At 46.2% G+C, this 24,443-nt stretch overlaps 1 protein-coding gene across 1 annotated transcript in view; it reads left to right on the forward strand.

The window, feature by feature from the left end:
* PTEN (phosphatase and tensin homolog) overlaps positions 1-10,046 on the forward strand; it is a 43,256-nt gene extending 33,210 nt beyond the window's left edge. Inside the window, exons 7-9 of the mRNA XM_008927059.4 lie at positions 147-313; positions 6,913-7,137; positions 8,475-10,046. Coding sequence (XP_008925307.2) covers positions 147-313; positions 6,913-7,137; positions 8,475-8,660 — 578 coding nt within the window. The 3' untranslated portion in view covers positions 8,661-10,046. The remainder of the gene's footprint in view (positions 1-146; positions 314-6,912; positions 7,138-8,474) is intronic.
* The last annotated feature ends 14,397 nt before the right edge of the window (positions 10,047-24,443 follow it).

Below are 24,443 nucleotides of genomic sequence, written 5' to 3' on the forward strand. Positions count from 1 at the left end.
TCTAGAAAAGTTTGATGCCCTGTGGTGCTTAACACTTAAAAGATATTTATTTAACTTTGAAAATATCATGGTTCTGCTGCTAATATTGTGCTTTTTGACACTTTGGAGGCATTTCTTACAAAGTGACTCTCTGTTTTGCCGTGCAGATCCTCAGTTTGTGGTGTACCAGCTCAAGGTAAAGATATTCACCTCCCCTTCAGGACCCTCGAGACGTGAAGACAAGTACATGTACTTTGAATTCCCTCAACCTCTGCCCGTGTGCGGTGATATCAAAGTGGAATTCTTCCACAAACAGAACAAGATGTTGAAAAAGGTTGGTTTCCTTGCTTTTTCTGGAAAATGGTGTCGAGCCTGATGCAGGGCTGGTACTCTGGTTCTTCTTCAGGGATGTGTAATCACAGTGTTTAGTTCTTTGATTCTTTAATCCTTCAAGTTTTCCCAAGGAGCAGATCCACCACCGAAGGAAAACTGGGTGTTTGGAGAGAGAGTTGGTGAGATTAAGTACAAAGGTTGGATAAAAATGATCCTGGATATGCATTGCAGTCGTTTGGGTAGTAGTGAGTAATCTAATTGAGGAAGAAACATTCTCAGCCTAAAAATAGACTTGCATACTGAGCAAGTTAACTCCAGCTGTTTTCTTCACTAAATTTTCCTAAGGTTTTGAGCAGGCACAGAAGATCCTGTCTGTGCTGTTGGCTGATTCCTACCCATCTGTCAGATGTAGTTGAATTTCTGAGATAATTAAGTTCCTACGCACTCGGTAAAAGTATCTCTGCAGTCTCTTCAACCACCTCTCTGTTCCTGGCTGCAATGCCTCCACTTCAGAGAATTCACTCAGCACTGAGGATTTTATCAGCTGTGGAAAGAAATTAAATCTAGAACTTATTTTGAAACCAAGTTCTTAAAGCTGAATGGCTCCTCTCTGGGGTTCATTAGTTCTGGTGCTTGTGGTACCAGTTTGCATCTACCAGAGTGAAAGGTGAGGATGAGACCATGTTGATCAAAGGCTGCCTTTGTATACTTGCTGCTTAAAATTCTTCATCAGTAGTTACTCATGGTTTAATGGGGGTTCTAAAACTTGAGAGCATCCAGTGAGTGAGTTCTGTATACAGGCAGGGCCTAAAAATAAGAAATCCTGGAGTGGATTGGGAGACAAAACATCAGTGATCAGTCTCTTAAAACTGAGCATGCAGGTTGTACCTAGTAGCTGTGTGTAAATACACATGCACACTGTTTTGTGTGTTTGTTCAGGTACCAGGTGTTGTTAACAAGTTTAATCTGTGTGCTGATGTCTGCAAAAGTTTTGAAACTGTTTCTCAGTGGGACTGTTTTCTGTTTAATGAGACGTTTTAGTTGGTCAGTGCAGCTATATGCAATACAGTGTCTGTAAAACACAACTTTTTAAAAGTAGAAATTCTGCTTTCGAGTCAGCATTAAGATTATTGGCATTTCAAACAGCAACACAGAGCAGCCACTTTTGGGAACAGGAGCACCCAGATTGGTACTGTGGGCTAGACATGAGGGATGCAGGGAGGAGATAATACAAAACCCAAACATCTGAGACAAGGCCCTGTTTTATCTGCACTCTGTCCTATCTGGACTGTGAATTTGCTGGGGTTTTACCATCTCCAGTAGCACAGGGATTGCAAACAGGCACTATAGGGAGCATTGTGCTGCCCTGCCCACCCCAGAAATCCCAGTGTGCGGGTCAGCTGCTGGATCTGGGCCCTGTGGCCTCAGGAACACACTCCTGTGTTTGTTTTACCCCTGGAGAGAGCACTGAGATCCAGTGACAGCAGAAACTGGAGCTCCTGGTGAGCACACACCATTTCTGCTGTGTAAATTTGGTCTTCAAGAGCATGTAAAGCCTCAGAACCCCACAGCAGGAGTGTTACTGGGCCAAACTTTCATTGCAGTGTCAAAGATTGTGGTTTCATTTCTTAAGAGTCCCTTTGTAGTTTCTGAGGAGCTGGTTGATGTATTTTTTTTTCTTTTTGTGTATTCTTACCAAGCACCAGGACTGTTTGGGTTCTGTGGGTTACAGGTAATGCAGAGGTGCTCCTTTTCTCAGTGTTCTTGACCTGTTAGGGTCAAGAAGTGGTGAAAGCTCTTCTTTTCACACCTGCAGACTTTTTTGAGATAGAAACCCTTCACCAGACAGTAAAGAAACCACCTTGACAATCAAATATCTGTTGAACTGACTATCTGATTGCCTCAACTTTCAGTACCAATGGAGGCTAGAAGGAAGTAGGTGTGAGATGTTCCCCAGTTCTGGTAAGATCACCTCTCTCAGCTCTGCTGGAAACACAGGCAAGAGCAGATCCTTCCACATGGTCCTTTGACAGCTTGTTACATGAAAAGGTGGGAACAGGGCAAAGGTGAATATTGGTGACAGAAAAACCTACCTTGGCTCAAAGTTGTACACATTTCTCTGTCCAAGTGTTTCACTTCTCTGCCTGTTCCTTTTCTAGATCAACTGACTACACAGCTTTTACTCAAAACCCCCAAAGTGAGGGCCTTCCAGTGGGGAGACTTGTGTTCCAAAGCTCACCTCTGTGCAGGGATCACCTGATTCATGAGGAGCAGTATAATTAGGAGTAACAGGATCTTATCTTCCAGAGGTTCTGGCTTAGTCACCAGGTTTATGAAAGGTGGAATTCCAAGTCTGTTGCCTGTCTCTGGTTCTTGTCCTTCCCAGGTTTTCTGTTAGCAGATTTATGGGTAGCTGTGCAAGTCTTAAAAGACATCCCATATTTACCAGTCTGCATTTTAACTTTAATATAATAAAAAAACTAATAAGATCGATTAAAAGTGTTATTCCTGATCCATTCTGAGCCTCAGGCTGGGGAATGACTGTGTCTCAGCCTCTGGAGAGAAAGAAAACTTCTGTGTCCTCCTGCTGGGCCTGGGCTGGTGTTTGACAACACAGACCTCAGCTGAAGTGCCCCAGATTCCCTCAGCATTACTTGCTTCCATAGTTCTTAATCCTTTGGAGAGCAGCAGCATTACCTGCAGAGCTCTCTAGTTGGGAGGGTCCTCCCGAAGTTTGATCAAGCTCTTTTTGGATAAATTATTATGCAGAAACCAAATCAAAGTGGAACAACCAAGGGACTTTAAGCACCCAGTGTTGCAGAGGCAGTGTGAAACTTAAAACAACCACACGTCCTGCCTTTTAATGGCAAAAGTTAATTTTGGTGGCTGTTGAGGGCTGACCTCAGCCAAAGGATTGTTGGTAAGGGGGTGACTGCTTTGGAAAAGTTTCCCTCTTTCAGCTCTTCCACAGTCTCTGCCACCTGGCATCAGTTAGGAAGTCCAGAGCTTTTGGTCTTTTCTTGTCTAATCAAGTTGTTTACTTTATTCTCAGACCATTTCTTCAGTGTGATGTAGCTACTTCCTTTCAAGAATGAAATGCATGCCCACATGAGAACAAAATGGCTTGGGGCTCCAGTACAGTTATTGTGTATGAATTTCTGATGGATAGAATTTAGCAATCTGGGGGATTTTTTTTTGAGCGTGGCTTTTTGTTGTCCTGCTTTGTAGCTTGACTGTTCTTCCATCTCAGGCTGCTGCCACAGTCTCTCTAGGTTTGCTTCCATGTATCTATGCAGAGCCTTTTTTCTTCCAGTTATTGATGCTGACATGATAATTTTTAAGTATTTCAGAGTATCCTTAGATCACTTGGTTCAATGAGAGTCTGTTTAAAAATAATACAGAAGATCTCCTAATCTTCCTGCCTCCAGAGCCTGGGGGTGAAGGAGACCTTTCTCAGGAGTCCTCCCAGTACAGATGAGAGGGAAATGCTGCTGTGGGTTTACTTTGTAGGAGTCAGTGGTGTTTTAGTGCCAGTCTCCAACGTGGGCAGGGCTGACAGCATTGTTAGAGCAGTTGTGTTTCAGCTCTCCAGTCTGGAGATGAGAAGTTCTGCTTCATAGTTCAAGGAGGCTTTTGGGCAGTTGCTGTTTGGCAAACACTGAAGAATGAACTCTGAAAATGTCAGAAGACTTGAACTGTTGATCTGAAAATGGTACAAGAAGTTCCCTCAGCCATGACTGTGGGAAGGCTGAGGCCAGCCTGGAACAGGCTAAAACAGGATCTCCATGTCTTGGACAGCATCTCCAAACCCCTTGGTTTGCTGCAGAGTGACTGGAAGGGCCTGTAGATCTCTGCAAAGTAAACTCTCAGGAGGAGATAGGAACTCCTAACTGATGGCTTAAATGATCTTGGGTTGGATCTCAGCCTGCAGTTAGAGACAGGTCCCAGCTCTGGAGTGAAGAATGTTTTTCTGTCAGTGAGAGCTGAGAAGCTGCACGAGGTAGGAGTAGTCCTGTGTGTCACAATAGGGAGATTAAATCAGCTTTTTTTGGTAGATTTTATGGTACAGATTTGGTTATGGAAGAAGTACAGCTGCGATTTTTATTTTTTTTTTTAAGACAGATGTCTGTGATGTAACTGGAAGTGAAGCAAAACACATTGAAAAACAGTCTCCAATACTCTTTTTCAGAAGCCTATTCATTAAACTGTCTTATGTGAGCACTTGGTCTGGTATTTTGATTTGCTATATAAAGCCCAAATTCAGTTCATGCCTTGATTTTTAAAAATTCCTATCTTTGGCCCATATTACATCATCTTTCTTCGTTGTCTTGCATGAAATATCTTGGAGTCTGATGCTTTAGCTGAATCCTCACTTTGAATAAGAAGGTTTATTCAGTGCAAACAGTGACACTGTTATCACCCATAGGAGCTAATTCCAAAAAACCTGACCAAGTCTTCCCTCAATTTGAGTGGCTGTGCCATGTTCCAGGACCTGTGAACTCAGTTATTAAGCTAATTAAGTTACTGTAGTGGGAAAGAAAGGAAAATAACCCAATGCTTTACAAAGCTGGAGGGAGATAAAAGGAAAAATGACCAGCTCAGCTGAGTTGTATTGTTTAGTTTGAGTCCCTGAAGACCTCTGGAAATTTATCCCAAGGAAAACAGATTAAAAGCTGTCTAGCAAGAAGTTTGTCATCTGTCTTGTCTTCCCCAGCCTCTGTCTGTGGAGCTGAGTCCCTGCAGTTGCTTGTTCAGGCAGGCCCTCAAATGCCAAGTAAATCCTTCCTGGTTCTGCCCCCCGTGCTGGAGTTGAAGGTGAGGCATGACAAGCCCGTGCCTTCTGCTGGCATTGCTTCACATCCAGGGGCCTGGTTTTCTTTGGCACTGCTTCCTTCCACTGTTTTGAGCCACTTCCCATCCGTGTGCTGCACACTGGAGGTGACACAGGTGGCACTGAGGACCTGCACCAGTGGCAAAAGTGTTCCCAGAAAAAAGGCTTCCAACACAACTGTGATTACAGCATGTAAATTTGGCAGATCAGCTTGATTCCCAAAGGTGCTGGAGAGGCCTGTGGTGAAGTGGGTAACTTCTTAACTTCCAGCAGTGTTTCTACCTGAATTATTTGACTTCTGTCTCTGCCATTGCCCTTTGTTACAGGCTGGGAGTCTCTCGGGCGCTCACAGAAATGCACACAAGCTGGAAGGGTTTTTGTGGGCTTTACCTGAAACACTGGAAATGGGTCTGCTGACCTTTGGTAGAGAAGGCAGGCAGGTAGAAGTTGGTTGATCAGACACTTCTGAATGTCCAGGATTTGTGTACTTGTTTTTATTGATTTCTGAGGCAGGTGAATGTAAGTTAAGGTTCTGGAATGGAGCAGCAGATTCAGCAGGGATGCAGCAATACTGACCATTGTGGGGAGACTGGTCATTTATTTGCAGTTTGGATCTTTTGCTTGAAAACTCAAATCAGAGTCAAATGGCAGAGTTCCTTTGTGAGGAGCAAGTAAATACAGTTCAGCTTCAGAAGGAGAAATGCTTCATGTGTGAGGCAGGACCAACCTGCCAACCACAGCTGATCTTGGAAATGTCAGCTCTTGACTGGCAGAAGGGCAAGAGATGGAGAGCTAAACCAAGGGCATTCAGTGCATCCTATGGAGCTGTTGAGGGGAGGTTCCTGGGTGTATCACCCCCAGAGCTTGTCCAGCCAAGAACAAAACCTGTTGAGCACACAGGGAGAGAGATGCTCCCCTGCCAGTCCGAGTGGGGAGTGTGTGATGCTCTGGCCAATATCAGCTGGTTCTCCAGCCTTTAAAATCACTGAGACACTGATGGTTTGCCTCTTTGTACAGGTATAGCTGTGGCAGTGTCAGAGTGGGTAACCAAACTTGTACCTGTTGGTCATCTGTGAAGTTCTTCTTAAGCTGGATATACCTCAACTATCCCTGCCTCAGCTCCTCCTTAAAAACCTCCTGCTGAGCAGAAGGACAGCAGACACTGAGTCTGACTTCTCTTAGTACTGGTCAGTAAAGGTCTGACTGGTAGGAACCACCTCAGTAAAGCAGTAATGAATCCACAGCTAAAGGAGTCCTGGGTTTGTAGGGTGGTTTTGCTCAATTACAGCTATTTCTGTATAAAAATAAAGGAAAGCTTTCTGTTGGGGGGTAGACTCTTCTGTATTATCAGTGTTTAACTCACCTGAGCTGGTTTACTCGTGTTGTCTGTTAGGTTTGGCAATTGCTTGGCAAGGTGTGAAGCAAACAAAATCTGTTTATGCCTTGTGATTGCAAGTTTAAGACTTATTTAATTTCTTGTCATCCGCTTTTATTGTAGGTGTAAACCCAACTTTTGATAAGGAGTGACTTGTGAAAGCTTGATTGCTTAAAACTGAGCTTGATTAATGCAGAGTTTTGTGTGTTGTGCAGGAGATTTGGTGAAAATGTCTTTGCATGCAATGTAACCAATGATGTACTGTTGTCCAAACAAGTTTTGTCTGTTATTACCTATTTGTTTCTGACCAGATGATGATGATGATATTAGTCTAATGAATGTGCCACTAGTGAATACTAAAGCAAGCTTGTTTTTTGTGTTCTTCCTCCCCCAGGACAAAATGTTTCACTTTTGGGTAAATACATTCTTCATAGGACTGGATGAAAATTCAGACAAAGTAGAAAATGGAAGTCTAGTTGCAGATCAGGAACTTGATGGTATTTTCAGTACAGAGCGCTCAGATAATGATAAGGAATATTTAATCCTTACATTAACAAAAAACGATCTAGACAAAGCAAATAAAGACAAAGCCAACAGATATTTCTCTCCAAACTTCAAGGTCAGTATATATTCTGTCTGAACAAAGCTGAAAAGCTGCATGACTTGCTCTGATTTGTCTGTCTTGCCTCGTGGAGGGACCGTGTGAAACTGCTGGGTAGAGATTGAGTCCCTGTGTTGGTGTTGCCACCACTTAGCAAAGTTCTTTGCTTTGGATGTTTATCTGCTTTCTGGGAAGCTGATAGATGTTGAGAACTGGGATTAAAGCCTTCAGGTTGTTTCAGGTGTTTCTCAAAGCCATTAGAGACGAGTAGCAGGAGAGCCAGTGACCCAGGTGGCATCTTCCCTGTAGCAGCTGCGTTGCACGAGCTCTGAGCCTGACACACTAATTCCTGACTTGATTTACCTGTTTTGTGGGAAGCAGAGGGGCCACAGGGATGATGAGGGGTCTGGAGCATGTCTTATGAGGAGAGACTGTGGGAGCTGGGCCTGTTCAGTCTAGAGGAGAAAAAACTGAGAGGAGATCTCATTAATCCACACAAATATCCCCAAGGCAGGTGCCAAGAAGATTGTTCCAGACTCTTTTTGGTGGTGCCCAGCGACAGGATGAGGAGCAACAGCCATAAACTAAAACACAAAGAGGTTCCACCTCCTCATGAGGAAGAACTTCTTTGTGTTGAGGGTGGCAGAGCACTGGAACAGCTGCCCATGGGGATGGTGGAGTCTCCCTCTCTGGAGACATTCCAGACCCACCTGGACATGTTCCTGTGCCACCTGCTCCTCTGGGCAGGGCAGTGGGACTGGGTGATCTCCAGAGGTGCCTTCCTACCCCAGCTCTTCTGTGAGCCTGGGAATACCTTAACCTGGGAGTTAAGCCTTGGGGAATACAAGCCATTGCCAGCAGTGTTTTAAACGTGGGAAAGGCATTTGTAAGAACTTGAGCATTTTCTACCTTGCTCAGAAAATATCAGCCAGACCCTGGCAGTGCTGGTTTGAAGGTAATGGTCAGAGCTGCTTGTTGGAATGTTGCTTGGATCAGACTTTTCACTCACCAGTCACCCATTAGAGAGCGTTTTATTCGTTCCTGTGCAGTCTTACCACAATCCCAGAGCTCTGGAAGGCAGGAGGATTGCAAAGCTTGGCCTGCTGTGATGGTGTGTCCTGCTGCTACAACTCAGGAGCACCAGTGACTGCTGCAGGCAGGCACAATGGGGCTGGAAAATCCTGCTGCTGGAGCAGGGCTTTATTTTGTCTGTTGTGGCAGGGAGAAGCTGGAAAATGTCTCTGGAGAGAGGGGAACACTCGTGTGATTCAGTGTAGCTGTTACAAATTGCTTTGTTACCTGTGCTCGGTTCAAGTCCAGGTTTCCTATTTAAATGTTGTTTTTTCCTTCCCCAGGTGAAGCTATTTTTCACAAAAACAGTAGAAGAGCCATCAAACCCAGAGGCTAGCAGTTCAACTTCTGTAACACCAGATGTTAGTGACAATGAACCTGATCATTATAGATACTCTGACACCACTGACTCTGATCCAGAGAATGAACCTTTTGATGAAGATCAGCATACGCAGATTACAAAAGTCTGAATATTTTTTTTATCGGAGATAAAAAAAAAAAAAAAAAACATACAAAAAAAACCCCACCAACCATGAAGAGAGACAAACTTGAATAAACTGAAAACAAAAAAAAAAAAAAGGACCTTTCTAAATGGCAAAAGGACATAGTGTCAGATTACCAGTTATAGGAACAATTCTTTCCTGACCAATCTTGTTTTGCCCTACGAATCTACAGGGTTTGACACTTGTCCAGTCGGGGGGAAAAAAGGAAGGTTACGTAGCTCTTATATGTATATACCTTTTTGTGTCAAAAGGACATTAAAACTTCAATTAGGAACTATAAACATGGCACTTTCCCATTTTATTCCAGTTTTATAAAAGTGGAGACAGACCTAATGTGTATGCGTAGGAATTTTTCCTTTTGTGTTCTGTCACCAAGCCAAGTTCCAAACCCGAAACCGACAACAGCGACGACAAAAAAAAATTACAGGTTCACATCCTGCCCCTTTTTTTGCACTCGTGTGGCAACAGAAAAGTCTGCAGTTGGCTAAGAGATGTTTCTGGAAGGTTTTCCTACATTCTAATGCATGTCTTTTGGCTGGGGGCTGGAGAGGAGTGCTCGGGAGGGAGCGTGGCCTCCGCCCCGTGTCCGGCTGTTCCATGCACCTTTCCTTAGCATGCTGCCCCAGGCCATCCGGGACAATGGAGGAGCCGCCGCTGTCACTGCTTGTCCTTCGTGCATTCTCATCTTTCTTTTTCAGTGTAATGGTGCTAGAAAAGGCAGCTAGAGGGGAGTGATTCTGTGATTCTGTACCGGGGGGGACAGGAGTGAACCTTCCCCGCACTCGCGAGACCCGCGCCAGGAAGGGAGACCAATTCTTGGGGTCACACAAAAAAATATGAAAAAAAAAGGAAACACAGCAACAATGACTTAACCATACAAATGTGGAGGCTATCAACGAAAATAGGAGCTTGAAAACAAATGGTTACAAAATTTGACAATGATTTATTGGGTTGTTTTCTTTTTTTTTTTTTTTTCCTGAATTGTAATGGCTGCTCCATCTCCTGTGTAATCAAGGCCAGTGCTAAAAGTCAGATGCTCTTAGTGCAGACATCAGTCAACATCTTACATTTATATTAGTAGTTTTTCAATCATATTCCTGCTGTGAATACTTCATGTGCTGCCTTGCAAGCTTTTTTTTTTTTTTTTTTATTTCCTCATGAATATAAAAATATTTTGTAATGGTGCACAGGAAATGTCATTGGAGATTCTCCAGGTTAGTGTTTGTTTTGAAGGTTTCTGATGCATTTATTCAATCAAACCTCTGTCAGCCGTTCCACCCCTTTGACCTTACACATTCTAATACAATGAGTTTTGCAGTTTTGCACACTTTTTAAAAAAGAAGAAAAAAAAAAGAAGTCAGTAACTGTTAGGGAATTTTACTTGAATGCTCAGTACCTACAACGTTTGAAAAGCAGACCTTACACACGATAGAGAGGAAACCAGTGTTGCAGTGAATTCTCTGTGCTGCAAATGGAGAATAAAAAGCAGAACTTGTCCCAAATAAATTGCTTGCTATGAAAAAAAAAAACCAGCAAATTAGTTTTGTACACTAACTGACAGTGTTGTGTTATCTGTTTGTAGGGATATTAGCCAAGGGTAGGGCTTGAGATTCCCTTTTGGTGTGTTAATTGTCATGCCCAGACTGCAGGTGACTTCAGAGTGCAAGTGCTGTGGCATCCAAAGGTGAAGCAGCTGCCCAAATTGTTCCCTCTTAAGTACATCGTGAAGAGCTGAGCCCAAATGGATGCTTTTTTTAGCATATAACTCATTCCCCCCACCCCCCATTAACTTACTGGTGCTGACAGTGAAGTTCATGAGCTGTGTTCTCACCTGGAATTACTTATGGAATCTGTACAACAGCATTAATGGTTGGAATTGGAACGAGACAAGGCAGGGCTTCCAGTAATTACTGTTGGTAAACAAAGGTATAAAGGGCTTTTTTTTTTTTTCTTGTCTGGTATCAGTTGGTCAGTTTTGCTCATCAGATTCATGATTCTAACTTCTAACAAAGCTGGTAAATGCTTTCTGACTTAGAGGTTTAATTAGACTTTAATAGCTTAATGGATCAAGATTGCTGGTTCCAGCACTCGTTATTCCCAGTGCTATGACGAGCAGGAGGTGGTTCCCTTGGGACATGAATATTGAACTCTTACCCTTCCAATCACGTTTCACCTTGTCTGGTTTATAACAGTTGAAAGTTGTGTTGGCTAAATAAACAAAAACTGTTGATGCTTTAAAAGTATTTGGATATTGACACTGCTGCGTGTCCCGCTTTGGATAACAAAGGTGGGATCAGTGTGGTTCCAGCCTGGAACCTGAGGGATGGGAAATCATGGCGTGATGGGCTTTTGCACTGTTATTTTTCCTTTGGAATGTGAAGGTTGGAATGAGGGTTTTGATTTTTTTTTGATTTTTTTTTTTTTTTGAATGTTTCGATGTCTTTGAGAAGCCTTGCTTACATTTTATGGTGTAGTCATTGGAAATGGAAAAATGGCATTATATATATATATATTATATATATAATTATAGTATTATAAATTATATTTAATGACATACTCTTCCTATACCTTTAATTTTCAGTTACCAACCCATAGAAAGTTGACAAAGAAATTACTATGACTGAAAGGGTTTTGAGTCCTTATTAAAAACTTTATTTTATGACAGTATCATAAGTTAGCTTTGTAACTGCGATTCTGTAAGTAAATCTTTCATTTGAGTTCTGGACTTGTTACGCTCCAATCTTTTTTGGATTGCAACAGCTACATGTCTAAACTACTTGAATGCATTCAACTTTTGTAAAGAGCTTTACTGTTATAGGCCCTGAAAGCAGCCCCTGCTCATGTGCACGCCCAGCTCCAAACCTTGGCCACAGCTGCTGCAGGGCAGCTGCAGAACTCACACCCACGTTTCCCCTCGTGGCACACGTCGTAAACCCAGGTGGAGTTTACACTCAGCATCATTCCAAAAAAAACAAAAACAACAAACCCCACAAAAAACCCCCTTTGTAACGATCAAAAACCCCGGGATGCTGGTGTGCAAGTTCCATGTTTAGTCCTAGCAAATGTGTGCAATATGTTAACGATGCCTGTGGTTGCCACGAAGTGCCTCGTTCACCTTTGAAATGCTGTTAGGAAGTGTCGTGCATGCAGATGGATGGGGTGGGACTGTGCACTAAAAGGGGCTCCAACTGCAGCGTTTGGCAGAGCTGCCTTTCTCTGCCGGTTCAGATTTCCAGTCTGTTTTCATATAGCATATATATATATAGATACTAAAAGAAAAACAAAAAAAAAAAAATCAGTCTGTTAAGCAGCCTTACTCTGATTCAGCCTCTTCAAATACTATTGTGCTGTGCAACAGTGGCTCTGTGTGTAACTGAGAATACACAAAAACCAAGTATGACATGTACAGGATAATGCCTCATACAAATCAGATGTCCGTTTGTTATTGTGTTTAACAACCCTTTATCTCTTAGTGTTAAAACTCCACTTAAAACTGATTAAAGTCTCATTCTTGTCACTGTGTGGGTGTTTTATTGAAGTGCTTTTGAGTATGGGAAACAGTCAGCTGGAATGTTCTGCTTGTAAGCCATGAAATTCTGAGCGTGATGGTCGGAGCCAGGGGTGCTCCTTGTGCCTCCAGGGATTTTAAGGGAACTGCAGCTTAAAACCCTTTTGTGTTCAGAGGCTTTAACAGAGTGCAGGCAGTGGAAGTGCAGATTGGGTGCAGGGATCTCAACCCCTTCCAGTGCCTAAAGGGAACTGACAAAAACCATGGAGCGAGACTGTTTCCAAGGGCCTGGAGGGACAGGACAAGGGGGAATGGTTTCCCACTGCCAGGGGCAGGGTTTGATGGGATGCTGGGAAGAAATCCTTCCCTGTGAGGGTGGGGAGGCCCTGGCACAGGTTGCCCAGAGAAGCTGTGGCTGCCCCTGGATCCCTGGAAGTGCTCAAGGCCAGGAGATGCATTTTCCCTATAGAATCATGGAGTCGTTAAGGTTGGAAAAGCCCTTTGAGATCCTCGAGTCCGTGCTCAGCACACACATCAGGTGTGTAATTTGGGGGTTCTTCTGGCTGCTGTTTGCAAACTAGACTTTAAGCTGGCACTTAAATCCTAGGTGGTGTTCCCCTGGTGTGTAGGGTTACCCCCAGAGCCTCTAGGAATGTGAGACCCGTGGCAAGGAACCAGGGAGTTCTTCTGCACCCACGGGTGACTTTGGGTAACTGTGGTTATTCCTCCTGCCTTCCCACTGCTGTTAAGAGTCAGCCCTGTGTCACATTTGGCTGTGCATCTCCAAAAAACATGCAGATTGGAGTAGAGGTTTGGTGCTGTGGCCTGTTCTGCTCTTTGGTGGTTTGAGAAATGGCAGTTTTGGTGCTCTGGGGGGGTGGAGGGCTTGGCAGGTGAGTGACACAGGTGACACCATCTTTTTAGAACAGAAGGTGGTTCCACCCAAGCTGTTAATGCACCTTCCTTTTGTTGGGGTGAGCTGGTTTTGCATCCAGAAAGCGAACATAGAGTGAGAAGATGTCCAGGAAGGACGGGAAGCTTTAAGGAAAGTCGTCTGAACAGCCTTCAGCATGTTGAGTAGCTTGTATAAATATGTGGCTCTCTGTATATGAAGGGTTCTGGTCTGGAGACAGGTGGAAAGCCCTGTGGCAGTGGTGATGCTTGACCTGCCCTCCAAGTCCCGTGCTGCAGCCCTTGGCAGCTACAAGGAGCTTCTGGACAAAAATGCTCATTTTTTTTTCCCACTTACAGGTGCCTGTACAAGTGCTCTGGTGCCCAGGAAGGTGACTGTGCTCCCCAGGGTGGTGACTGTGCTCCATCCCCTGCACCACTTCCCGTGTCCTCTGACCACCCCTCCAGTGTGGGGGCCTGGCTGAGCTTTCCCTGCCTCTGGCATCTGCAGCTCGGTGTATTCAGGTCCCTTTTTAGGCAGCCAAGGAGGTTGGTTAATAATTAATTGTATCTTTTTTTAAAGCTGCAGCCAGAGTTCTAAATTCCACTCTTCTAAGCAGGGGTTCTGTTGGTGGCAGACTTTTGAACCACCTTTTTCTGCAGTTGGTTGGTGTTTTGGCTCTGAGATGGGTGCTGGTGTCCACCAGGGAGGATGTTCCCCTGTTAGCCTGGCAGATTCCCTGAGGAATCTCTGCCTGGTGCCACGGAGGGGTGATGGTGTCTGTGGGTGCAGTAGGAGCTGACAGACAGACAGACAGACTGACAGACCCTCAGGAGGGACAGACCAGAAACAAAGCCCCACAAACCATCCCTCCAGGCTGAGATACAGAGGGAGGGCAGGTCAAACAAAGAGCTGGATCAGTGTCTTCTCAAACCCAGAATATGAATTACTTGCTACGGCCTCTTTGGCTCCTTCTCCACCTTATTCTTTGGCATCTTCTCAAACCCCATCTTTCCTCATCTGTCCTTGGTTATTCTGCTCCTTTTTTTTCTGTACAATCCTGTGCTGGGCAGATGAGAAAATCCATTTATTTTGAACTGATGGTCCTCATAGAATAAAACCCCACACCTGTTTTTTGGGGGTTTTTGCCTTTTGCTGCCTGTGCTTTTTCTGGTTGGGCTTTTTTTAATGCTGTTCCATTATTTTTCCTTGTGTTTCTTCTCATTCTCCACTTTTCTTCTGTGCCTTCAAACTTCTTAGCCACTGCTCTCTCCGTTGCAAAATAGGACAGATAATTATTTTCTGCCTGCTTCTTATTTCTTTTTCTTTTTTTTTTTTGGTACACCAAGCTTTATTCTGAAGGAGAAAAGCTTTTGGGTTGCTTTTTTAAAAAAAAAAAAAAAAAACTCTGAAAACCTCAGGGATGTGCAGGTTCAGCAGATGTGTTTGCCTTGGTGAGCTGCTGTTGTGCTGGATGAGTTTCTCCAGCCTAATGGGAACGATGAGCACATGGGCTTGACTTGTGATGAGCAGCCTGAATAAAAAAAACCAACAACTTGTTAATTAACTGCTGGGCTGCGGTTTCCAGCTGCAAATGTTTCTCTCTGGGCTGTCCTGATGTAGGAAAAGGGTTTAGTGAGGTGTATTTTTTGCTTTTTGAGGGCTCTTGTGCTTCACAACTTCATGTCCCATCGCCAAGATGGTGAGAAAAAGGTGGCACATTACTCCCTGTTCCTGTTCATGGGGCATCCTCCGTTCAGGGAGGAGTCTGAAGTTGTTAAAAGGGGATGTTTTAGAGGCTGAAGTTTGTCCTTTAAAATGCCCTTTGTGTGATTCAGGCTGCTAAAGGCTCTCCTTTTCTTTCTGGCCTTTGAGGGAGCAGTTGGTAGTGGTGATGTTATGTGGGGTTTGGAAGATGAGGAGGCTGAAAGCAGCTGGGTTGGGAATTTGGATTAAGGAATTTGAGGAGCTGGGGGGAACAGAGAGATCAGGGCTGCCCCGTCCTCCAGAAGGTTTCTGTGGTAGAAGGAAAATGGCAGAAGAAACCGGGCAGGCTCCTGTAATGGAAACCCAGGCACAAATGAACATTTCAAGTGGAAATTAATGAGTTTCAGGGCCGAGGCGGCGAAGTCTTTAATGTAAAGCAGGATTTGGTAATGGGAGAGAGAGAAACCTCGTGGGTGGAGGCATGGAACTTGTGAGAAGAGGGGTGATGGCACATGTTTAGACAGATTTGCTGAGGTTTTGCAGGGCTGGTATGAAACAGCTGATGAGAGGTGGCTGAGAGGCATCTGGAGGGCTGAGTTTAGGCGGGAGATGCGTTTGAGAGGTTGGCTTGGGGATCCTTGGCTTTGAAAGTGTTTGAAACTATGGAAACGGGATGGCTGAGAGCTACAGACTGTGGTTGGGACTGCAGGCAGCTCAGGGAAACCTTGGGATTTGCGTTGGAGGCTGGGGAAGAGCTCGTGTTAAGATCACCCAGCAGGGAAAGTGGACTGATAACATGCACTCCCCAGCAAAAAGGGGAGTTCTTGCCCTTCTCTGAGTGTCAGCACTTGGGAAGGACGTGGCTTTTTCACAACTCTGCCTGAAATCTGGAGGTACAGGGAAGGATACACAGTGGGTTCTGAGAATCTGAAGGTTCAGTGTTGCTCAGACCTGACCTACAGGTGGGCTACTGGTGCAAACCAACCTGCAGCTGAGGGCTGAGGATTTGATGGTTTCTGGGATAAACTGCAGCCCTGTTGGAAGGGGAAAGGGCTGGAATCAGCTGGGAACCACTGAACTGAGAAATGCAGGCTAATAATAAAAAGCAAAATAGGGAGGTGCTTCTGCCAGGCTGGGGTTATTTTTACCCCAGGTTGTCCATCCTCTTGGCTCTCAATTTAGCTGTTGTGTTGAAGGGAAGGAAGAGCTTTGCACAAGAGCTCACAGCTTGTGTTTGTGCCTTGCTTCAGGAACCTGGAGAGCTGCTGCTTGCTGCCTGTCTCTGGGATGAATTCCTCACCTCCTCCTGTGGAGCACAGGGGGGTGGCAACTGGTGCTGTACAGGTTGCTTTCCTTGAGTGAAAAGGATTTCCTCACATGCTTTCATCTTTCTCTCACCATTTGACTTCTGATGGCACCTCAGGGTGAAGCCCAAATACCCTTTTCTGGTTGGCTCTGTGCAGCAGCACTCCAGGGAATGCTCTGGCTTCCCCTGAAGGCTGAAGTGAAAAAGAAAGATGCTGCAAGGAGCACACTTTGCCTCCTTCATATCCCCAGCTCCATCTGACAAACTGACATTGCAGGCAAGATCTGGAGATCTTATTTTAGGGGACTCAGATCAGATCTACCAAACTTTCATGTTCACGTAGGATAAAACTCTGCCTGTTTGATAAAAACCTGAGCTTTGGCAAAATATCTCTTGATCAATATCTGGAAGGCCAGGTATTTGGTGAAGAGGTGAAGGTCCCAGCTTGTGATCAGGAGCTTAGATGGGTTGCTTGCTTGAGTTGTGTGCTTAGCAGAGATTTTCCCTCTCCCTTCATCCTCATCCCTTTTATTCCCTGTCCTGCCAGAAAACTCTGAAGTGGGAAATTTTAATTCCTTTGGTTCAGAGCAGTGCAACAGCAGGACTCCAGGCTCCTCTGGGAAGGTAGGACTTGTTTTTTAAGGATTTGACACATTTCCCAACACCAGGAGGTGGATGGGTGAACACAACCTCATGCATGTGCACCCCCTGAGGTGGTCATTCCACTGAGTCTTGCCAGAGGAGGTGGGAAGAGGTGGCATGAGGAGGTGGATGTGCCCTGGAGTCACTTGCACTGGCCATTGATACTCTCAGGCAAATGATGTGGGTCCTGGGCAGGGATAAGGCTTGGGCTTGATGATCCTTGTGGGTCCCTTCCAACTCAGCATATTCTGTGATTCTGTGAACAGGGAGTTAAGCAATACAGCTGGGAAAGGAAATCAGTTTGGGATCTGTTAAGCACAAGACAGTTTTCTGAGAGCAGTTTGGGACCCTGTACCAGTAACTGCACCTTCATGTAAACACTGGGGCATGAGCTGGCCAGGAAGCACCGTCCAAAAATTCTGTTGATGTCGAGATGTTCAAGTTGTGGGTTTGACATACCAGTGGCTGCAACCTGATGTTCTCACTTCAACACTTGTCCTCCCTTTGAAGAGCGTTTCTCTAACAAAAGGTCGTGACCTTTCTGGGATGGAACACCGTGCCCAGGTCATCTGGTGCGTGTCTCTGGCTGAGCTGTTCACAGACCAGCCCACTTCTGGCTGAGCTGTTCACAGACCAGCCCACTTCCTGCAGCAATTGCACGAGAGCTGCTCTGTCCTGCGTGGTTTCAGCCCCAGAACAGTCAGGGCAGGTCAGACTTTCCTCCCTGCTCTCTGTTTGATGCTCTGTACCTGCAGCCTTGGGTGATCTGTCCCTGTCAGGCTGCCAGGAAGATGATGACTCATGGCAGAAGTGGCCCCACTGCTACTTGTCTCTGTCCCTTTTGACAAAAGCACGGGTGTTTGGCACGTTTGCTCATCTGTTTGTGGGGCTGGAGTGGCTCATTTCAGGCCGTGCATAATCGTGTTCAGCAAAGCTTGTGAAGTGCTGCCCAAGTCCTCTCTCGCCTCTTTCCACATGGAGCACTTTCTTAATGAAGAATTAAGAGACCCTGGGGACCAGATGCAGCTTGATGATGGAAAGAGTTGCACAACAGAGCATTTGATTAATGCCTTCTGACTTTCCCAAAAGTTGAAGTCCTTCAGACAAAGCAAGCCTGGCTTAACTGCAGGGAGAATGGGAAGGCAAGAGGAGAGGGACAGGCAAGCTGAGATGTCTGGACAAGGAGGTGGAAGGGAAACCTGAGAGAGAAGAATTGAATTGGCCATTGCTGCCTGCTTGCTTTGGGGGGTTGGTTTTGTGTTTGGTGGTTTTTTTTAGCTCAGTGTGTTGCTGTAAAACCTTAAAGTATAAGCAGGAGAGTTTTGAGTGTGCATCTGCGTAACTGTGCGGCCGTTTGGGTTTGGGGCTTGTGGCAATGGGTGTCCTGCCTCTGTGGCTGGAGGTGACTGTTCAGGGATGAGTAAGAACAGGGGATGCACACGCAAGAGCAGCCTGTAACCAAAACCAGTTGGTGGCCAGGGACTTCCTGAGCCTGAAGTGGTTTGTTTCTTTAGCCACCTTGTCTTCAAAGCACTGGTCCCATTTCCCCTCAAACCGGGGTATAAACTCTTGGCATCTGCTGAATCTTCAGACCAGGGGTTTACAGGTCCTATGAGCTTTTGAGTGAAGTGAGGAAACATCTCCTTAACTTCAGTCAGTCACTCCTGGGAGAGCCAGCAGGAGCCCAGTCCTCCCTCCTCCGACCTGTGCCACCTGCCTCTTTGCAGACCTCTGGCAAAGACACCCCCCAGGCTGAGCAGCCTTCCAGTCTGAACTTCACACAACACTCGTGTAAGAAAGACTTCTCCAAAGCTTTATGCTGGGGCAAAAAAGCACCTCCGAGGCGCCCGTGCCTTTGCCCCCGTGTCTCCCCGCGCAGCTGTGCCCGCCGGCCCCGCGTTCGGAGTTTGCATCCCCCGAGGGCCGCAGTTGCGCGTCATCCTCCTCTCTGTCCCCGGGCTGTGATGGTTGGGCGGGGGGACAGGCAGGGCTGGTTTCCCCCGGGGTTTGGGGCGGCGGGAGCCCCGCGTGTGCAGCCCCACAGGTGTGCCCGGCGGATGGGGCGGTTGTGCTAAAATGCTCTTTCTATCTGGCCCGGCTGTTGAATTCAAAATCACAAGATCAAAGTCAGCACTTTCTATCTCAAGCGTCTCAAGCACGTGTTTCCTTTTTTTTTTTTTTTTTCTAATTGAAGCCCATTAAGGACTTTAACTGGGAGACGGTTGCTCTTGAATAATAAGCGTTTTGAATTAATGAGCTGGCTTAGCGGCGCTTGTGCCTAATAATGCTTTTTTATCTCGTGCAAGAGTTGGTTCTCACCTGTCTTCTTCCTCTTCGCTGCATTTGGGAGACGAGCCAGGCTTTTTATTCCCTTTTCTTGCCGGGGCCAGCGGGTGCTGTCACATGGCTGTGACACGGTGCAGGCGGCTGGGAAAGGGTTAATCCCCCCTGCGGGGGTGTCCCCCCAGTACTCGCTTAAACAAATAAATAAGCGCTCCGTTCTCACCTCTCAGGACTCACTCAAAGCCCCAGGGGGAATTTTCCAGCCTCTTGTGTCCGTACAGGTGCTCTGCGCTCCTGCCGTGCACCAGCATCACCCGGCTGCAGCCTCGGGGCACTCCGCTCTCCTCAGGGCTGCAGCTTCAGTTTTTGCTCCACTTGCTGCTGAAAGTTGACTTTTTATCTTATCTGTGGTCTTTCACCGCGAGCTGATGTGGTCCCCGCTCTGATTTCTGCGCCGGCCCCGCTGAGCTCGGCTCAGGTTGCAGCTGTGGTCTCACAAAGTCTGTTTTCCTTTAGCCTTCGTAGCAGAAATAAATAAAAGCAGAGCCACTCGGTGCCACGTATGCGAGAGCCGCCGCTCTTGCTCCCCTGCCGTGGACACTGATCTCTCTGGGGTTGTGAACAGCTGTGGTCTGACCTCCCCAGCTCCCTCACCTGGAGCCGTATCCTCAGGCTGAGCTACAGCATCTTTTTAAGGAATTTTTTTGCTCTTTTTCCCGAGGCAGAACACGCTGGTGTTGGGCAACTTCAGCCTGGAGGTGGCAACCCCCTGGCTTTCACCCAGGGGCTTTCATGGCAGGAGCCTCTACCAAAGCTTGGGGCCGTGTCCAGCACCTGTGGACCTCAACCAGCTGATCCATAATGGATCATAAATCCATAGGAAACGCTCTCTCCTCCGTGGCCATGGCTGTTCAGCACAGGGTTTGTCCTTCTTGGTGAGGCACCAGAGGCCAAATAACGAACCCACTCCCCCCTGCTGCTGCCAGGAGGTGCTGATCTCCCGAGATCACAGGGTGTGTGCTCCGGTGTCCTCTGAACCTTCCCATCCTCTCCTTTGCAGCTTTTCTTTCCTTTCTGATCTAGCTGAGCTCCGGGTAGCACGTAATTATCATTCATTTACTGGGTTAGATCCTAAATTAGGGCCTCATCTCATCTCAAGTGCCTTTGCCAGCGCAGCCCTGACACCAAAACCCGTCAGCTCTACATGGCACTCGTGGGGGTTTGGGCTTTGCACATGGAGGATTTTTTATTTCTTTTTGCTTTTTTACTTAAAGGTGGAATAACCTCACCCTCATAAGCCCCACGGGTGGAAAGAGCAGCTCTGGCAGGGGATATGGATGGCTCAAACCAGCAGGAGATGGCTACCACCTCACCTAGGTGGTCTCTTCCTCCTCCAGGAGTTGCTCACGGGGCTGGGATGCTGATAGTTTTGCACTCCCACGAAAAATTAGAAGGTTAGAAATTTCCAGCTTTTTCTCTGCATTGGGACAATCAAAGAAAATGTGAGGTGTGTGCAGGATTTGGCATCTTCTCTTGGATGCTTCCAGATGGAGCATCCTGCAGCAATGCTGGTGCCTTGTGCCCAACTCTTGCTCTTGAGTTGGGTGTAATCAAGAATAACACATGATTTTTTTTTCTCCAGGTAGCTCTGGAAAACTGTACTCAGGTAACTCTCCCTCCCACCCTCCTCTCCCTGTGACAGGCTGTTGATGACCCCTCTGCTTACACAGCAAATCTCCTGCTCAAATGGATGTTTCCCCATGAAAAACCATTGCCAAGTCAGTGGGTTTTTTTTAATTTTTTTTCCCATCAGAAAGTAAAAAACCATCCCGGGCTGGAAAGATTTCTCACCTGTTCAATTTACTGGCAGTAAATCGAATACTTCTGGGCTGGGCTGTAAAATCTGCCCACAAGTCTGTTTAACAGAATAGGATATTTTTTCCCCCCTCAGTAACTGGAGCAAGAGGGCATTTTCACCTCCAGAAGAGGTAGAGGGCTGCTAATACGGTTTTTATTCCAAATTCTGTTGAGATGAGGAGGGACCAGGCAGATCAATGTCTCCATGGGCAAAGGACTGGAAGGTGATGCAACAGGAGATTATTTGGGAATTAAATCCAACAGAGCTGATGCTGCTTGAAATCCCGGGGGCTTATCCACGTCTGCCTGACCAACTTCCAGGTCTCACTTTATCGGGTGGTGCTTTCCAAGCCTGACCGTGACCAAAGGTGGGCACCGGGGACTCCCAACCCCGCCCTGCCCGGCCCGGGTGAGAGGGTTGTGGAAGTTTTACCCCCCCAGCTGCCAAGAAAGCTTTGGCTTTTTCAAAGACGTGTTAATTGGGCTGTTTGTGATGCTCTGTCCAGCTAAGTGGTTTAGTTTCAGATGCAAACCGTGTTGTTGTGGCTCAGGTTTTGTGCCCCGCGTTTGATCAGTGAGGTCACCGGTAAAGTTTCCGAGCACCCAAGTCCTGTCTCAAGGCGATCAGGGGTTTAAGTGTTAGCTGGGGGTCGACGAAACTTGGTATTCGCCCTTCCTCTCGCCCTCGGAAAAGAGCCCGAAGGCTCCCAAAATGCTCCAGGTGTCTTTGAAAACGAAGCTCCCTGTTTGCCTTGGTGTAATCTTTAGCAAATTTCTTGCTAATGAAATTCAATTAAACTCGGACCAGCTCCCGGTGAAATTCAAATTTGGTGATTTGTGACTAATTAGAATAGAATGTTTTCAGTTGGAAGGGACCTACAATGATTAGATGTCTCAAGCTCCCTGAAAACGTCTCCTCTCTACAAACTTTTCTTCAATTGAACATGGTTTTGCAATTATACATCATTTTATTTACCAATATATATAGAATCATTATTATATGTAAGTTTTGTTGCATAGAATAATGGGACATAGTGCATATTTTTTAATAGGAGGTAGAAAATGTGGACCTTGGTAAAAATATTGATGATTGTGCACAGTGATGGCAGGGTAAGACTTGTTCTCTAAACGGCATCAGATTTTATTCAGGAGATATTTTCTCTTTAAAACAATAAAAAAAAATTAAAAAAAGGCCCTCTGGAGAACAGCAACACTTTCTCATGGAGAAACAGGCTCATCACTTCTGATTTTCTTCTGCACAGTGGGTGGAAGAGGGATCCCAAACACTTTCCTGCTTCACAGGACATGGGAGCAGCTTTGGGATGTCGCTGGTGTCTGTGAGACGTCTTCTGACCAACGCTATTTGTCTGAATTCCCAGGAATGTTGCTTGTTATTCGGAGCGGAAAAATGTTCTATTTTTGGCCGTGACAACTTTTTTTTTTTTTTTCTGGGGGGAAAAAAATGTTTTAAACAAAGCATAGCAAGGGTTGGGGGCTGTGTGTGTAGGTCCGGGTGGTGTGGGATGGGGATGGAGCGAGGCAGAGCTTCAGGCAAGGACACCAGGGAGTGATTAATGCTCTATTTGCAATTTAAGGTGTCCTCGTTAAGTGGATGGTGATGGTGGAGATCCTGGTAGACTTGGATATGTGGGAAGGTGTCTCTCTGACCAGAAAAAAGGTCAGAACCGAGGGGTAAATAAGCATGGCTCGGGACTGGGAAAAAGGGAGATGGGGGGGATCAAAACCCAGCATCATTCAGGAGCTTGAGGTGGCCCGGGGGGAGCAGAGGCACAGCAAGAAGCTGTGGCTGCCCCTGGATCCCTGGAAGTGTCCAGGGCCAGGTTGGACAAGGCTTGGAGCAACCTGGGCTATGGAAGGTGTCCCTGCCCATGGCAGGGGTGGCACTGGACAGGCTCTAAGGTCCCTTCCCACCCAAACCACTCTGGGATCCCCTCCAACCCTGCCCAGGCTGCAGCTGGGAGCTGCTCACAGATGTCCCCAGTGTCCCCACGGCCAGACCCAGCAATCCCACTGATGTTGCAAACCCCAGAAGTGCTTTAACCTTTGCAGGTAAAACGGAGTTGGAATCCAAAGGTGACAGACTGGCCCATCTGATTATAGGTGATGGCTTATAGAAGGGTTTGACTGACTTGACATTTGGCTGGTTTCTTCTCCTGTGATATGTGATGCCATGTGTTAAAGTGTTTTATGGGTGGAGCCTTTTTTACCAACTTTTTAAGCAAAACCAGCAACTGGAGGATCTCAAATGTGTTTGGAGTCGGCCATGAATGAGCCCCAAACTGCTTTCCTTTAGAAACTGCCCTGCAAAAGCTCTGGTTTGAGAACCCTCTGAAATACTTTGAAGTAGTACTGAAGCAGGAAGTTAATTAGAGCTGCTTTGATATCTTACAGCGTGTTTTAACAGCTGCTTTGGAGGCAGCTCGAGCAGTAAGAGCTGGTGTGGTTTAGTGCATGTTCCTGAGAGTTGTCCCTACCAAAATGACTCTGCATGTCACAGCACAGCTGGTTTTTGATTTCCTAAGAGCTCCAACTCGCTTTCACGGGGCCTTGGGAAACTAAAATGGCCAAACCTTACTGACTGTGGCTTTTAAAATCCTTTTTTAAGTAATTTATAATAATAATAATAAAATCCCTTGATGCTGTGGCATTGCAGCCACAGTCTAAAATGTCCCGTTTCTCACTTCTGTTTTCAGTTGTCTTTCTCCCAAGTTCTCCAGCAGGCTAACATTTTCCATGGCTTGTTTGCATTTAAATGACTTCCCGTGATATTTTAAAATTAAATCATTGCAGTGAAGAAGTTCAAGCTGTCTCTTCTGGGTGAGGAACCTCTAAATAGCCCAAAAGCAAAGGTTTTGACCCTGTTGGTCCACCCTCTTGGAGGGTGCTTGCTGGCAACCTTGAGCCAGCTGTGGTGTGGTGATTCATGGCTGGGTTTGGGCAATGTGCTCTTTCATGGAAAAAAATGGCTCTTCCAAAGTTTTTCCTCCCTGCAGCTCCAACTTTTACCCTTATTTCTTGTCTTTTGATTGATCTTTAACCTTATGACTTGATTTTGGTTACGTTGGTTATGATTTTGATTGGATAAGAAAATCATACAGGGATAGAATGGTTTGGGTTGGAAGGGACCTTAAAGCTCATCCAGTCCCACCCCTGCCATGGGCAGGGACACCTTCCACTAGCCCAGGTTGCTCCAAGCCCTGTCCAACCTGACCTTGGACACTTCCAGGGATGGGGAATCCACAACCTCTTTGGCAACTGCTCAAGGGCCTCCCCACCCTCCTAGGGGAGGATTTATTCCCAGTACCTGATGTAAACCCTGTGAGTCTGAAGCCATTTCCCCTTGTCCAGTCGCTCCATGCTCTTATACAAGGGATGCTTTGGAGCTACACATCAAGTCCTGCTCTTAACCTTGTTCCTCCCCACGTCACAGGGGAAGGAAGAAGTGGAGCAACCACTTGATGTGTGTGTCCAAATCCTCGTGTCACCTCCCGTGGTTTGAGGTGAAACCAGAACACGGTGTTAAGGCTGGAGAAG

The sequence above is a fragment of the Manacus vitellinus genome, unplaced genomic scaffold (assembly GCF_001715985.3).
Source record: "Manacus vitellinus isolate BGI_N305 unplaced genomic scaffold, ASM171598v3 scaffold_48_pilon, whole genome shotgun sequence".
NCBI classification, from domain to species: Eukaryota; Metazoa; Chordata; class Aves; order Passeriformes; family Pipridae; genus Manacus; species Manacus vitellinus.